This window comes from Canis aureus, chromosome 19, assembly GCF_053574225.1.
Source record: "Canis aureus isolate CA01 chromosome 19, VMU_Caureus_v.1.0, whole genome shotgun sequence".
Lineage (NCBI taxonomy): Eukaryota > Metazoa > Chordata > Mammalia > Carnivora > Canidae > Canis > Canis aureus.
Genome location: NC_135629.1, coordinates 54511073 through 54526360, shown reverse-complemented (window position 1 = coordinate 54526360; position 15288 = coordinate 54511073). Strand labels below are relative to the sequence as shown.

Sequence of the window (15288 nt, the reverse complement as noted above, 5' to 3'; positions counted from 1 at the left end):
ATGGCGAAGAGGACAAACTTTCTTCTGTGTGGTGAGTGTTAAATATCTTATTTTCTTTGGTTCTAGAACATTTAAACTGTTCAGTTGAGCTGGTGGAGGGCTGGCCTGAGGACATCTCCTGAGATGGGGCATGTCTGGATTTCTAAGTGTGTCTTAAAATTGATATGGCCAATATTTCAATGATTTTATTTGCCACTTATTTTCAGATACAATGTCTAATGTCCTTGAGAGTAAAAGCAACATTGAAAGTAGTGCTTCTCAACTTGGGGCAGTTTAGTGCCCCCACAGGGGACCCTCGATAATATTTGCAGAGAGTTCCGGTGGTCTTGCCTCAGGGTGAGGGTGTGCTTGGCATTTAGTGGGTGGTGGCCAGGGGTGCCACCCAACACTCTCCAGTGCACAGGCCAGCCCCTGTATGAGGAAGTATCAAGGCCAAAAAGTCAATAGTGCTAAGGCTGAATAATCCTACCTTAAAGGAAGCCATGAAAATTTAGGGAAAAAAATGTAATGGCACGAGCTAAAACAACAAAAATGTACACCAAATTGGAAAACAAATCAAAACCAAAAAACCTCATGGAGAGATTCATCAGCAGAAAACTCAAAGTCTCCATCCACCAATGGTTTTAACCATTGGTGTAGTTGATTTTTTTTTCTTAAGTTCCAGTGTAGAGTATCTTCCTTCTCTGGACTTGTCAGCATGTATATATACCCATCTGAAGTTGACAGAGGACTTGGTATTTGGGGAGATCTTGGCTCCAGTCCACGAGGCTCCTCAGTGCGTCCTGAGTCATGTAAGCTGAGTCTGAAGAGAAGTGAACTCTTCATGTCTTGTTGTATCTCTTCCAAATGGACAGTGAGGGGATCTTACCATGCAAGTTCTCTCCTCTCCCTGTGGCACAAAATAGGACACTTTCTGGTCTCTGGGACTGTTGGTGTAGTAAATGTAGTGTTAGTAAAAGGTGCAAGATCTCAGAAACTAAGGTTGTGAAGGAGCACTTAAGGAATAAGGTGAGTGGCAATGTAGCCTAGTGAGAGGTTGGGCTTTGCTGCTTCCCTGTTGTGTTCTCTTGGGCAAATTCTTGAACCACCATGCACCCTCAGGCTCCTGTGCTATAAAATGGGGGTGAGAAGAGGCTCTGTTCCTTGAGAATGTCAGGGGGAATCCATGAGATGGTCATACCTGGAAGGTGCTCATCAGTGCTTACTCAATACTAGGTATCACTATTGGTAATAGTGGTTCCCTGTCCACCTTCTCTGCTATAGCTGTTGGCATCAAAACCACTAGTTTTAAACTTAATGTTTAAAAATGTTATTGGTGGGAATAGCACTGGTTGTTATGCTATATGTTTGCAAATTGTACTCCAATAAAAAAATTAAAAAATAAAAATAAAAATGTTATTGGGACATAATTGGTACATGACATTATGTAAGTTTGAGATGTACACCATGTTGATTTGGTACATTTATATATGGCAGAATGATGGCCACCTTCACTTTAGCTGGCATCTCACGGTTTCACATAAGTACCATTTCTTGTGTGTCATGGGAATGGATGAGATCTAGTCTGTTGGAAGCCTTGAGGTTTCTTCTACCATGCTGTGTCTATCATCACTATGCTGTGCACTTGACCTCCAGGACTTACTTGTTTACTAGCTGCAAGTTAGAGCCTTCAAACATCTCCCCAGGCCCACCCCTGTCCCCCCCAGCAACTGGTAGCCACCATTCTACTGTCTGTTTTTTTGAGGTCAGCTTCAGAATTATCATGGAATGGGATGGGTATGAAACAGGATTCAATTCTGAGAATTCCAGTCTCAGATTCAAGAGAGGACACTTTGCTTCTTCAGCTTCCATTGAGCCTCAGCCTCACTGAGAGTCCACATGTTCCACCTTCCCCTCTGCTCACCTGTTTTCTCTTCTCCTCTTTCCCCTTTCCCCTTCCCCCTTTCCCCTTTCCCCTTCTCTAAGCCAGAGTTACAGGGCAAGGTGAGCAGGGAGAAAAGCATTAGGCAGTGGTCAATCTGTTCCAGTTCCTTTTGGGGAAGGCACTCTAGTTCTGCAGGAACCTGAGAGCTACCATGGTCCAGCTACCATGAGTAGCTCAGTGAGGCCTCAGCCTCACTGAGAGTCCACATGTTCCACCTTCCCCTCTGCTCACCTGTTTTCTCTTCTCCTCTTTCCCCTTCCCCCTTTCCCCTTTCCCCTTCTCTAAGCCAGAGTTACAGGGCAAGGTGAGCAGGGAGAAAAGCATTAGGCAGTGGTCAATCTGTTCCAGTTCCTTTTGGGGAAGGCACTCTAGTTCTGCAGGAACCTGAGAGCTACCATGGTCCAGCTACCCCTTAGGAGCATGGATTGACCCCTACCTGCTGGGCTGTGGAGTTGATACTGATTCACAATCCTCCTTTTTGGGAGGTTCCCAGGTATGATCTGAAACGGACCCCATTATTCCAGGGCAGGGAGATACCGAAGGAGGAGACAGGTACTCTAGGTTGGGGGATGGCAGTTTTAATAAGCAAAGGGAGCTTGCATACACGGTTTGTCTTGGGCAATAGCAATATAAATGGATCCCCACACCATGTACCAAATCTTGTAAGTTTATATATAGAGAGGTGGGCCTTAACTGGGTTCAGTCATGCATACACCGCATCACTATCTCAAGGCAACGTCCTTGGAACAGCCTCTGGGAGCAAGAATGGCAATGGAACCTTCTTTGTAACAACAGGGTTGAGAAGCCCCCGAGTGCCTGGGTCCAGTTCATGGTCAATTGGCAGTCAAGTCTTTTCAATGACTTCTCAGAAGTTGGACTGACTTGGAAAGAGGAACACCGTCTGGGTCCTAATGGTTTCATCAGAACAACCAGGATGACTCATACAAGAAGATGGGGTTTTAACTGTTAGGGCAACCAACCTCTTTGCTCTGTCTTCAAAATAATCAAGGGTCACCGTGTTTAAAAATCATGAGTGTCACCAAAAAAGGCAGGATTCCTGTATCGATGGGGCTGGTGGTGGTGATGGTGGTGGTGGTGATGCTTCTGATATTTTTCTCAAATGGTATTTTTGAACACTTTCATGGCTTCTGTTCCCCAGTATCATTTTGTATTCTCTGAAAATACACAATAGTACTTCCTAAGTCACTAGGTAAGTACCCATGTTTACTCTAGGAAAAGTTAGAAAATGCAGATGAGCAAATTGAAAACTACCTAGAAATGAGCACTCTTCACACCCAGGTCTATGTCTCCTCATACGTTCTCTCCAGCATGTATGAGTACACATTTCTTTTGTGTTCTTCTTTTCAAATTGGCCTCCAGCTACACCAGCATAAACCTGATGTAAGTGCTTAGCAGCTTTGGAAGAAGAGTTCATTTGAGTAAGTTTCTAGCATTTGTTAGTTTTATAAAATTGGATAGAAACTTAATGAAATGATTCTGAACGTTGTTAGGATCAGGGAACTGAATCTCTTTAAATGGTCAAACTATTACTCCTGGTATGAGAGCTGTCTGTGTTAAGGATAATTTACTCCTATTTAACATGCTGCCATCTTTGTAGTCAAGACACTAAGTTCTATGTTGTAAATCAAGATCTGTTTTTGGGAGAAACAGGCAGGTGGCCGAGTCATGTACAGAAGCTCCCTGAAGGACTCAAGGAAGATTCCTGAAATGTTAATACCTTCCTTTTATTTTTCTCAGGGCTTCCCTGCTTGATCATCTTTGTGACAAAACACAGTTCATCGGACAGAGGTATGTTGGCACTTGAAACCAAAGGCAATCCTCTTTTTAAGTCACTGCCCAGTATATTTGGATATACTGTGGACTGGATGCAACAGGCCACAGTTCATCAGGATGTGGGTTTGCCCCCATGGCCTCAACAGACAATTGCAAAGCCTGGCATCATTTCTAAGAGCTCTGCAACTCTTAGTGAATTAGGACGAGCTACACTGATTGCCATTTTTGTAGGTCCAGAGTGGCCAAATACTGACAATTTTGTGCAGTTCCTCAACTATTTATTCTACAACTTTTGCACTGTGTTCAAATGGATGACTATGCCCAGTTTCATACAAAGGTGGAATGAGAAAGCAGGCTTCTGTTTTGCCTGACACTTTCAAAAGATCCACCATGCCCTTCAATACAACCCCACTTTTTTCATGGTATCTTTCCTTTGCTTCCAGTAGACTCCAGAAGCATCCTTAATCTCTTCCTGTCTTTCCCACGGTCCCCCAAGTCCAGTCGTCTTCCTCCTTAAATATCCTTTAAGCAGGGTCCCCATTCTTTTCAAGTGGGCCAGTGCTGTCCAATCGAAACAGAATGCAAACCCAATACATACACTTGATTCTTTTTAGCAGCCCCGGTTAAAAAGATCTTACCACTCACTAGTTGGGCTGGGCATACTCTTTCCAGACTGGAGGGATTGAAAACTATCATGTCTTCATTTGCTGCTGCCACCTGCAAATGCAGAGTGTCCCAGATGCCAGTCACTGGCAGCCAAGCTTGCCTCCATCTCCACAACCTTTCCTTTCACCTTACAACGATGAATATTAAAGATTCCAAAGTGCCTCTTATTTCTTGTGACAAAATCAACTGCTTCTCAAGATGCCTGGAGGTAGAAATGATCATCCCTTCAGATCATAGTTTCTGGAGCCAGACTGCCTGGGTGTGAATCCTGGCCTGATCACTTACTACCTGTGGGACAGTAGACAAACCAATCTCTTTGCGCTTCATTTCCTAATCTATATAATGGAGATAATCATAGTACCCATCTCATGGAGTTGTTCTAAAGTCAGTAGTATGATATGGAAAGGGCTGAAATAGTCCTGATACAAAGCAAGTGTCCTATAAGGGTTGGAGAAGATTTCTCCCATCCTTTCTAGGTGAACCACCCAACTACCCAAATGAGGTCTTGCTTCTCTTGGTCCAGACACACAATAAAAAAAAAACCTTATGTTGGCCCATTTCTTCCCTCTTTCCCACCTTACCCTTCTTCCTTCTTTCATGGGAACTTTTCATATTACATAGTTTCAAACTTACGGAAAATGGAAAAATATTTTCAGATCTTCCTTCCCTCTGCTTATTCACCAAATGCTTTATCATATAAGTATTATATATAATGAACATTATATATATAAACATATTTATACATTCATTTGTGTATATAATACATACACATGGGACATACACACATTTTTATACTCTATGTATGATATATAATATAGTAATTTCATACATGCCTTGTGTATATGTATATATAGGATACACAAACATAATTTTTTTCTAAACTACTTGAGAAGAAGCTGCAGGCATCGTACTCCTGCACTCCTTAATACTTCAGTATGCATTCTTTTTGAAGAATATTTTATTTAAATTCAATTTACCAACATATATTACAACACCCAGTGCTCATCCCATCAAGTGCCCTCCTTAGTGCCTGTCACCCAGTCACCCCATCCCCCCACCTTCCTCCCTTCAGTATGCATTCTAAGAACAAGGACATATTCTCAAATAATCGCAGACCAGTGAACAAAATCAATGCAACTGACCCATTTGTCACGGGGCCTTTACTTAGCCTAATCTGTGGTCACATTGTTCCACTCAGTCTAAAGGAGGACAAGGAGGATTGGAGAGATTTCAGAAATCAACTGAGGTCCCAGCTTAATAAGTTCTACAGCATTAAGAGTACTTCATTTCCCCACAGTGTAAAGGTTAGTGGGAAGGGACAAGCAATTATAATGTATTAAGACTACAATGTCATCACTTTAGTTTGAGCTGCAAACACTTATAGGTAGGAGCCAAAACAGGAAGAATGTGGATTTTGGACAGGATAATGTCTCCTAATAAAACATGGCATGATGGTTTTCTTTAGTCAACTTTTTATTTGGACATTTTAAATCTATAGAAACATTGCAACAATAGTAAAAATGATCACCTTACACTCTTCACCTGGATTCATCGATTGCTAACATACTGCCACATTTCCTTCAGGTTTCCTAGCTACCTATCTATACCCACAAATATCTATTAGCAAAAATAATTATAGGTAGCTTTCAGTGAAAATCAATAAAAGGAAACCTCACTAACATGGGGTCTGGAGGTTTAACAGGGGGAGCTCTCCTGTCCTACCACTTGTGGTCAATTGCAATTGCAACAGGAAGAAATGGACCTTGCAAGCCAATACTACTTCATTCCATCAGCAGGAGGAAGAAAGTCTCCTCAGCCCTGCTTCCCTCCTCCCACCCCAACAGACTAGCCAATGAGAGATAGTCACAGTCAGTGAGATACAGCCACAGCTCAGCCAATGAGGGACAGTCACAGCTCAGCCAACGAGAAGCCACTATACTTCAGACTCCCAGTTTACTCCAATGGACTTTTTGTGTAGAACAGTCCTGCGCAGCTTGCTCTAGAGAAGAGACATCTCCTCCCTTCATGTTCCTTGGATAGCCAGCATGCCTCTGGTTTTTGCATCAGCCACGCGTCCCAGGTTACAATTTTCTTCCATCCCAAATAAATCGGTTTTTCCAGTAAAGTAACTGGCAGGGTGTTTTTTTAAGGTTAATATATCTACAATATCGATATATCTTCTACTTAGTTATTCTTTTAATATTTTAATTATTTATTCATGAGAGACACACAGAGAGAGGCAGAGACATAGGAAGAAGGAAAAGCAGGCTCCTTGCAAGGAGTCAATGTGGGTCTTGATCCTGGACCCCAGGATCACAACCAGAGCCAAAGGCAGATGCTCAACCGCTGAGCCACCCAGGTGTCCCCCTTCTACTTAGTTACATATAACACTGAGATTATACAATGGTTTTAAATAACTATTCATATACATATCTATATATATTTATTTTTTCTGAATCCATTGGAAAATAAATTACAGATATCATGCCCCTAAATCTTTTAGCAAAGGTCTAGTAAGAACAAGGGTATGCTCTTACATTGCACAAGGCCAATTTAGGAAATTTGTGTTGATACATTCTATTATTTAAGTCCATAGTCAAATTTTTTCAATTGTTCCAGTAATACTTTTTTTTTTTCAAATTTAGAATTTATTCTGTAACCACTTAGGCATGGTATTTACTTACTATGTTTCTTACATCTCCTTTAGTCTAGAATAGTTACTTTCAGCCATTCTTTTTCATTCAGACATAGATATTTTTGAGTCGAGGCAGTTATATCAGACCCAGTACCTCTGAGATTTCCCCATTATTAGGTCTGCTTAGGCATGTGGGGCAGGAAAAGGATGAATGTGATGTTACATCTTTCCTTGTATACCAAATTGGAGGTAGCAGATGGCAGAAAAGGTTAGTTGTTTGTCCAATATCAATAACAGAAAATCCATTGACTTAACCAGCTTATTAACTGACTCCAAGAAACTTAAGGTACATCTAGGAAGAGTCATAGAAGTTATAGTCTTAGAAGTCATAGAAGTCATAAAAGTTTAAAAAAAAAAACACTACTGAGTAATGTCAATTGCTGACATTTTAAGACACAGGACTTCAAGTGGGCTTAGATTTATTAAATATTGAATAAAATAACAGAACCCAAACAGCTGCCTTCTTCTTCCCTCTCTCTGTCTCTCTCTTCCTCTTTCCAGATGCATGTATGAGCAACCCCTGCCATGATTCTGCTGCCTGTGTGTTCAAGAAACGAAAATACTACTGTTCTTGCACAGAAGGATATATCTCAACCACAGGGGAAAAAACCTTCACAGACTGGAACGTCAAATGTATAGGTGATCCTGGGCTTGTAGAAAAGTGGTATTACTGCAAGAGTGTCCAAATCTTGGAAGAGAAGGTAGTCATAGGCTTCTCGGAGGGGAAGAACTTTAGTGTCCTGCCTGAAGGTTATGTCCATTATCTCTGTAGCAACATTCATATGAGAGATGGCTAAGAATTGAGGTCTGGGAGAAATTGACTTGTGTTACATCTCAACTCTAATTAAGTAGCTGTGCAACTTAGAGAAATTGCTTCAATCCTTAGTCTCAAGTATGTAACCTATAAAATAGGAGTAATCATCATACCTTCCTCAGATGAGGGAACCCAGGTCAGAGGAATGTGTGTTTGTTCAAAGGAGTCAATCCCAAAATTAATGAAATACACAGTTTAAAAAATAAGTTCTCCTTTGCATCCAGTGTTATGCTGGACACTTTACATATTTAAACCATATACCAACCCCTCATGACATGAATGTCTCTTTTAAGTTGAAAGTCAGCAGAATTCTACTGTAAGCGGTTATCTAGTAAATATTTCAGGCTTTGCAGGCCATATGGTCTCTTATGTAACTGTTCAACTCTGTCTTTCTAATGTCAAAGCAGCCATAGGCATGAATGGATGTGGCTGTGTGACAATAAAACTTTATTTACAAAAACAGGCAGTGGGCTAGCCCAGGGCCACAGTTTACAACCTTGGCTTAAGTATCGAGAATACTTGCTATCCCCCAAATTCCCTAATATTTACAGTAGGAAATAGTCATACTTATTTGAAAAGGAAAATGATTTATTTTGTTAGATGTGAGTTTATGTATAACTTCACATATTTTCTAGTGGAATGTTTTCTAAAAGAAATCTGACAGAAGCCACTTATGTGAGCCACACAAGTAATTTAAAATTTTTTATTAGCTTCATTCAAAAAGTAGAAGCAGGAAATTAATTTTAATAATATACTTTAATTCAACATATGCAAAGTATTATTCAAGTTGTAATCAATATTAATGAGACCATTTATATGCTTTTGTTCATATTGGTTTTGGTCTCCAGAAAGCATTTTATGATTACAGTACATTTCAGTTCAGACTAGTCATGCCTCAGGTGGCTGGTAGTACCTGTTTTGAACAATGGACTACTTTGACCTGACTCTCACTTGTTGTGACATCCTAAAAAACTTCAGGTCTTTCCATTTGGGAATCCACAATGAGATGGAAGTCAAATTTTTAATTTACAATAATTTTATCTCAAAAATTTATACATATCTCTTCCTTATTTTCTAATATATATTATTATCAGTTTGATTCTTGTTTCTTTATAATAGCTATTCCCCCTCCCCTTTCTGGATCCTGCTAAGGCTATGGAGACAAACCTGTCCTAATTAAAGTAGACATGGTACCTTCTTTCCTCTGATGAACCTATGATGTTAACCCAACTTATCTCTTTTCTGTCCTAGAAATCAAACAGGAGACCTGCTCTAACTTCTACAATAGTGATCCAACTTTCAAACACTGTCAGAATCAGGTAAGGTTTGCCACTTCATGGGTTTGCACTCTACTTGCACAAGGTGTACAGTGGGGATCATCTTCAGGATACAGTTGAGTGACATAGGGTGGGATACCTCACCATAGTGTGCAAGTGTATTTGGTATATATTCCCGTGTAACAAGGGACCTCAAAACTAAGTGGTTTAAACAATATTTATTATCTCCAAATTACTATGGGTTAGGAAACCAGAGAAGACTTTGTTGGATGTGTTGATGCAAGGTCTCTAGCAAGGCTGTCATCAAGGTGTGAGGATGTAGAATAAGCAGAAAACTCATCCATGTTGGCAGGAAAGAAAAGCCATGGAGCTGTTTTGGTGAGCATTCTGGCAGCATCTCAAACAGTTAAAAATATAATTACCATATTATGCAGCATTCCATTGCTAGGTATAGCAGAAAATTAAAAATACAGGTCAACACAAAAACTTGTATACCAGTGTTCACAGTAGCATTAACAAGAGCCAGAAATTGGAAATGACTGACTTGCTCATTAAAACCTAAGTGGACAAAAGAAACGTGTCCCATCCATATGATGGACTGCTGCTGAGCCATAAAAAGGATTGAAGCACTGACACATGCTACAACATGGATGGACCTTGAAAACATGATGCTCAGTGAAAGAAGCCAGACACATAAGGCCATAGAGAGTGTGATTTTATTTACATGAACTGTCCAGATAGGCAAATCCAGAGACACAGAATGTAGACTAATGGTTTCCAGAGACTGGGGAGTAGGTGGATGAAGGGATTGAGGGTGACTGCTCAGGATTGCAGATTTTAGAGGAAGGTGTGGAAATTGCTCTAAAATTGATTGTGAAAAAAACAAAGTAAAATAAAATTGATTGTGGTGATGGTTGTACAAATTTGTGAATACACTAAAAGCCACTGAATTATACATTCTAAATGGGTGAATTATAGTTCCATGAAATTGTTCAAGAAAAAAAGACGTTGGCTGGATTGGTCAGTGTGCATAGTTGATCCTCCAATATAATTATTCAAAGACTTTGAGTGCCTAAGAAAAATGTAAAAACAAAAAAACAAAAAAAAAAAAAACCAAAAACAAAAAAAGAAAAATGTAAAAACCATATGTTCTGAACTCTTTTGTGTTTAATGAGGGATCCTGAAGCCCAAAGAGATTTCAGTGACTTTTCCAAGGTCACACAGTGAGTTGGTGCCAAAGCTGTGTTTTGCTGACCAGTTAAAGTATGTATTTGGGGGTTATCTGTAAAAACTATTAGACAGCCATCCCAAGCTCATTAAAAGGAAAAATAACAAATACTCCTTTTCTTCTTCTCTCTTAGTTAAATTTGAGTGGTTCTCAGGACAACAGCAGACAAATCTGCACCAGTTTCTCAAAGCTGTCCCATGGCTGTGGAAAGGGAAACACTGCTCTATCCCTGAAGGTCTGAGTGCCTTTCCTTTGGCTCTAGGTGCTGGCGGATGCTTTCTCCACCACCACCCCTCTTTCAAGTAGACTTTGTTTTTTAGAGCACTTTTAGGTTCATAGCAAAGTTGACCAGAAATACAGACTTCCCATATATCCCCGTCTCCCGACCCCCACCCCCGCACAGGCACAGCCTCCCTGGCTATCTTGCACCAGATGGTACTTTTGTGAACCTGCAATGTCATGTCAATGTCACCCAAAGGCCAGAGTGACATTAAGGCATCAGTCTTTTTTTTTTTTTTTACAGATTTTATTTATTTATTCATAAGAGACACATAGAGAGAGAGACAGAGACATAGGCAGAGGAAGAAGCAGGCTCCCTGCAAGAAGCCAAATGTGGGACTCGATCCTGGACCCCGGGATCATGCCCTGAGCCGAAGTCTCATACTCAACCGCTGAGCACCCAGGCTTCCCAGGCATCCCAGACATCACTCTTGATGTTGTCCATTCTGTGCATTTTGCCAAAAGTATAATGACATGTATCCACCATTATAGTATCAAAAAGAATAGTTTCACTGCCCCAAAACTGCTCTAAAACACTCATCTCTGAATTTTAAAAAATCTCTTTTACTAACAATTTTATATATCCAGGGAGTGCATCATGATATTTTGACCTACATAATGAAATGATAACTACAGATAGCTAATTAACATACCCATTTCATCACATTTACCTGTGTGTGTGTGTGCGCACGCATGTCTGTGTGTGTGTGTGTGTGTGTGGTAAGAGCACCTGAAATTTCTTGGCAAATGTACAGTATATTATATAGTGTTCTTAACTAGAGTCATCATGCTGTACATGATGTGTCAAGACTTATTCATCCTACATAACCACAACTTTTTAATCTTTGACCAATATAGACAGATTCTTAAGCAAATCAAAACCAAAAACTACTATGATAAGCAAAAGTATTGAAAGACATGCTGAGGAACTGAGTGTACTGAGACTTCTCATCTTAGGATATGAAGTGTGTGAAGATTCTCAGAATTGGGCTCAACTAGGGTTTGCCAACTCAGGGGAATCCCATTTCACAGAGGTCCTTTAGAGTCTGTGCATACTGGGGTATGAAATGTTCCCAGTAAGGCTTTGAGCGCCCTCAAACCTCTGTCAATGAGAGGAAATACTCCTCTTTTATGCTTCATGTCAAACTGAATTTTCAGTTATTACATGGCAAAATATTGGGGAAAGGCAAGGAAAATCAAAATCTTCTCCCAACTCCCAACCCAGAAAAATACACCACAAAAGTCTAAGAGAAGTAAAACAGTTTTATTATAGAATAAGTTTATATATACATATTTTTTGAAGTTTGATTTGCCAACATATAGTATAACACCCAGTGCTCATCCTGTCAGGTGCCCCTTCAGTGCCCATCACCCAATCACCTCATTCCCCACTCACCTCCCCTTCCACTACCCCTTGTTCGTTTTGTAGAGTTCGGAGTCTTTCATGTTTTGTCACCTTCCCCAATTTTTCCCACTCATTTTCCCTCCTTTCCCCTATAATACCTTTCACTATTTTTTATATTCCTCATGTGAATGAAACCATATAATTTGGAATAAATATTAAACTAACATGCTTTTGCTTTTACAGTCCCAGATCCTGGGCCTGGGGCTATTGGTAGATTTACTTGACCAAAACACAAGCTTGTTTGATTTGTTTGAATTGTTTGATTAAAAGACTTTGACCTCTCAAAGCCTCCTGTTCATCTAACAAGCCTTATTTCTAACAGGAAATCGGGGATTCCTACCTTAATTTCACAAACCTCACTTCCCAATTAACCGCTGGAAAACCCAAAGAGAAAGCAGTGCTAGTGACATTATACCTGCAGAATATGGAGAAGGCTGTCCTTGCAGCTGCAGTCAGAAATACAAAAGAAAGACAGAATGTGGAAGGGCCTTTTATGGGTAAGGAATCACAACTCTGGTAAGCACAGCTCCTCTTCCATGTTGTCAGTCTCGGTTCTAGGGTGTTTGTGTACCATCTCACACAATCCTCCTAGCAATGCTGGAGTGTAGGTGTGATTATCTCTATTTTATAATAAGGATGGTGAGGCCCAGAAAAGTGAATGAATTTCTGGCCTCCTCAATGGTGGAAGAGCCAGGAATTAGACTTTACACTAGGTCTGGGTACATATTTTTCTTTCAACCAGTACACAATCAATGTGCACTGCCTGGTACAATTTTAGATTTCATGAATTTATTTTCCTCTACATTGACCTACTGTCAACAGTTTGGAGGTAGACAATTTCATTAGGTACTACAAAGAGAAAGAAAATGAATAGTATGTGGCTTTAATTTTGGATTTGAGATATCTATTTCTTATGAATATTCCACAAAATACAGCTCAGCAAGAAGAAAGTACACACCATCTATAATCCTGGAGATTCAGAGAAAGGTATTCTAGCTTAGAGTACTAGTTAACGATTGTTGCAAAGCAAGAGATCACAAGCAGCACATCTGTAATTCATAGTTTCCATGGGTCCAGGAGTCAGGACATGGCTTAGCTGAGGCCTCTGATTTAAAGCATCTCCCAAGACTGAATGAAAAGATTTGCTGGGGCTGAAGTCTCACCTGAAAGCTTGAACAAGGGAGAATTTGTTTCTAAGCTCCCATGGTTGTTGGCAGGATTCCTTGCCTTGTGGGGTGTTTGAGTGAGGGCCTTGATTTCTTGCTGGATGGAGTTTGGAGGCCTCCCTCTGTGCCTTGCCATTCTGTAGGGAAGCTTGTTTGATCAAAGTCCTCAAGACAGTGTCTGTTAGCAAGATGGGAGTTACTATCTTACGTAATATAATCATGACCATGACACCTCACCATCACCTTTGTCATATTCTATTGCTTATAGAAGCAAGTTGTAGGGCCAACCCATAGTTAAAAGGAAGAACTTACCCCAAGGCATGATTACCCCAAGACCAGGATGAGGGTCATGGAGTACCATCTTAGTCTCTCTACCATGCTCAGTGAATTGATTCTTGGCATTGGACACTCATTAGAATGAATGGGACATTTAAAAAATACTTATAGAAGGGCCACTTGGGGATGAGGCCTGCACATCAGTGATTTTAAATGTCCCCAAGTGATTCTAATGGACTCTGGGTGAGAAGTATTCTGTACTGGTTAAGAGCCAGACCTTGTCAACAGACCTGAGTTTCAAAGAACAATTTGTCTCTTGGCATAAGTTAGCCTTGGGTTAGTATCCTTATCTCATTGAGTCTCTGTTTCCAGATCTACAAACTTTATGTATAGAAATTATATATAATATATACATATGAATTACATGGAATACATATTATAAGTTATATCTACTTTTTTATATGTGTGTACATAGTATACATATGTAATATATATCATATATACATATATATACATATAATCCCCATTTATTTATATATACATGTACATTTTATAAAATACATAAGTTATATATACTCCTATATGTGTGTATATAGTATACATATATAATACATGTTATACATACTAGTATATATACATATAACCCACACATATATACAAATAAAGATATCCTAACTTCCTCTTTTTAAAAAAATAAATTCAAAAAAATGAATTCAGAAATATTCCATTCATATGATCTTTGTGTGTGTGTGTGTGTGTGTGTGTGTGTGTGTGTAAAATATGATTTTCCTATTTTAAAGATACCATGTTGCCAAGAATGTGATTTTAATTCTGGATGTTAATGACAGGACGGTTTATTTTTGATACAGAAGTCTGCAGATGCTAGTATTTCCATTCTACACAGGTATATATTTTAAGTCCTTTGTGGTCCCTGCTGGTTCCAGGTTCAGACACCAGAGAGCATAGAGGAACTTCTGTTACCTGCACCTGGGTGTGGAGATTCTATCCTCTATCAGGGCTTGACCTGACATTAATCAACATGTACATAAAGGAGGCATTAATACACTCTTTCCCTTTTCTCACTAAAAAATACCTAACTCTGGGATACGAACAAGGTGTAGTAGAAGGAGAGGTGGGCAGGGGATGGGGTGACTGGGTGATGGGCATTGAGGGGGACACTTGACGGGATGAGCACTGGGTATTATACTATATGTTGGGAAATTGAACTCCAATAAAAGAATATACAAAAAATGTGATGAAACATAAAACAATTTTAAAAAGAAAGTAAAAAATAAATACCAAGGTAGCTAAACCAGAGTGCATATTATCTGCAATCCACGAAGCTAAGGGACCCTGTCTGTCTCAATCACAGTTATGCCTTGGCTCATCATACATGGCCAAAGAATGCACACTAGTGATTTCCTTTAATATTTGGTAACTCCTTAAGGCTATCAGTGTTATTATCCCAATCTTGTAGATGAGGAAATTGAAGCTAGGAAAGATTAAGCCACTGACCCAAGGTCACTCATAGCACATCATACATAGTAAGGTGGTGGCTCCAAGGTGAATCCCAAACATCACAGTTCTTGTCAACATCACTTTCAATGTGTTGCCTCCCTTGTTGATTTGGAGATGTTCTTTCTGCTCTGCCTTCCCTCCTAGCCTGTAAATCAGTGCTGGGTTAAAAAGCAAAGGCAACACTTGACATCCACTTGGAGGGCTATTACCAAAAATAACAAGCATTGGTGAGGATGTGGAGAAATG

The 15288-nt window shown here is 39.9% G+C and overlaps 1 protein-coding gene across 1 annotated transcript in view; it reads left to right on the top strand.

Moving 5' to 3' along the window:
- The window catches only part of LOC144291142 (putative adhesion G protein-coupled receptor E4P), a 42545-nt gene continuing 27257 nt past the window's right edge, over window positions 1-15288 (top strand). Inside the window, exons 1-3 of the mRNA XM_077860861.1 lie at window positions 1-31; window positions 9145-9212; window positions 12405-12579. Coding sequence (XP_077716987.1) covers window positions 1-31; window positions 9145-9212; window positions 12405-12579 — 274 coding nt within the window. The remainder of the gene's footprint in view (window positions 32-9144; window positions 9213-12404; window positions 12580-15288) is intronic.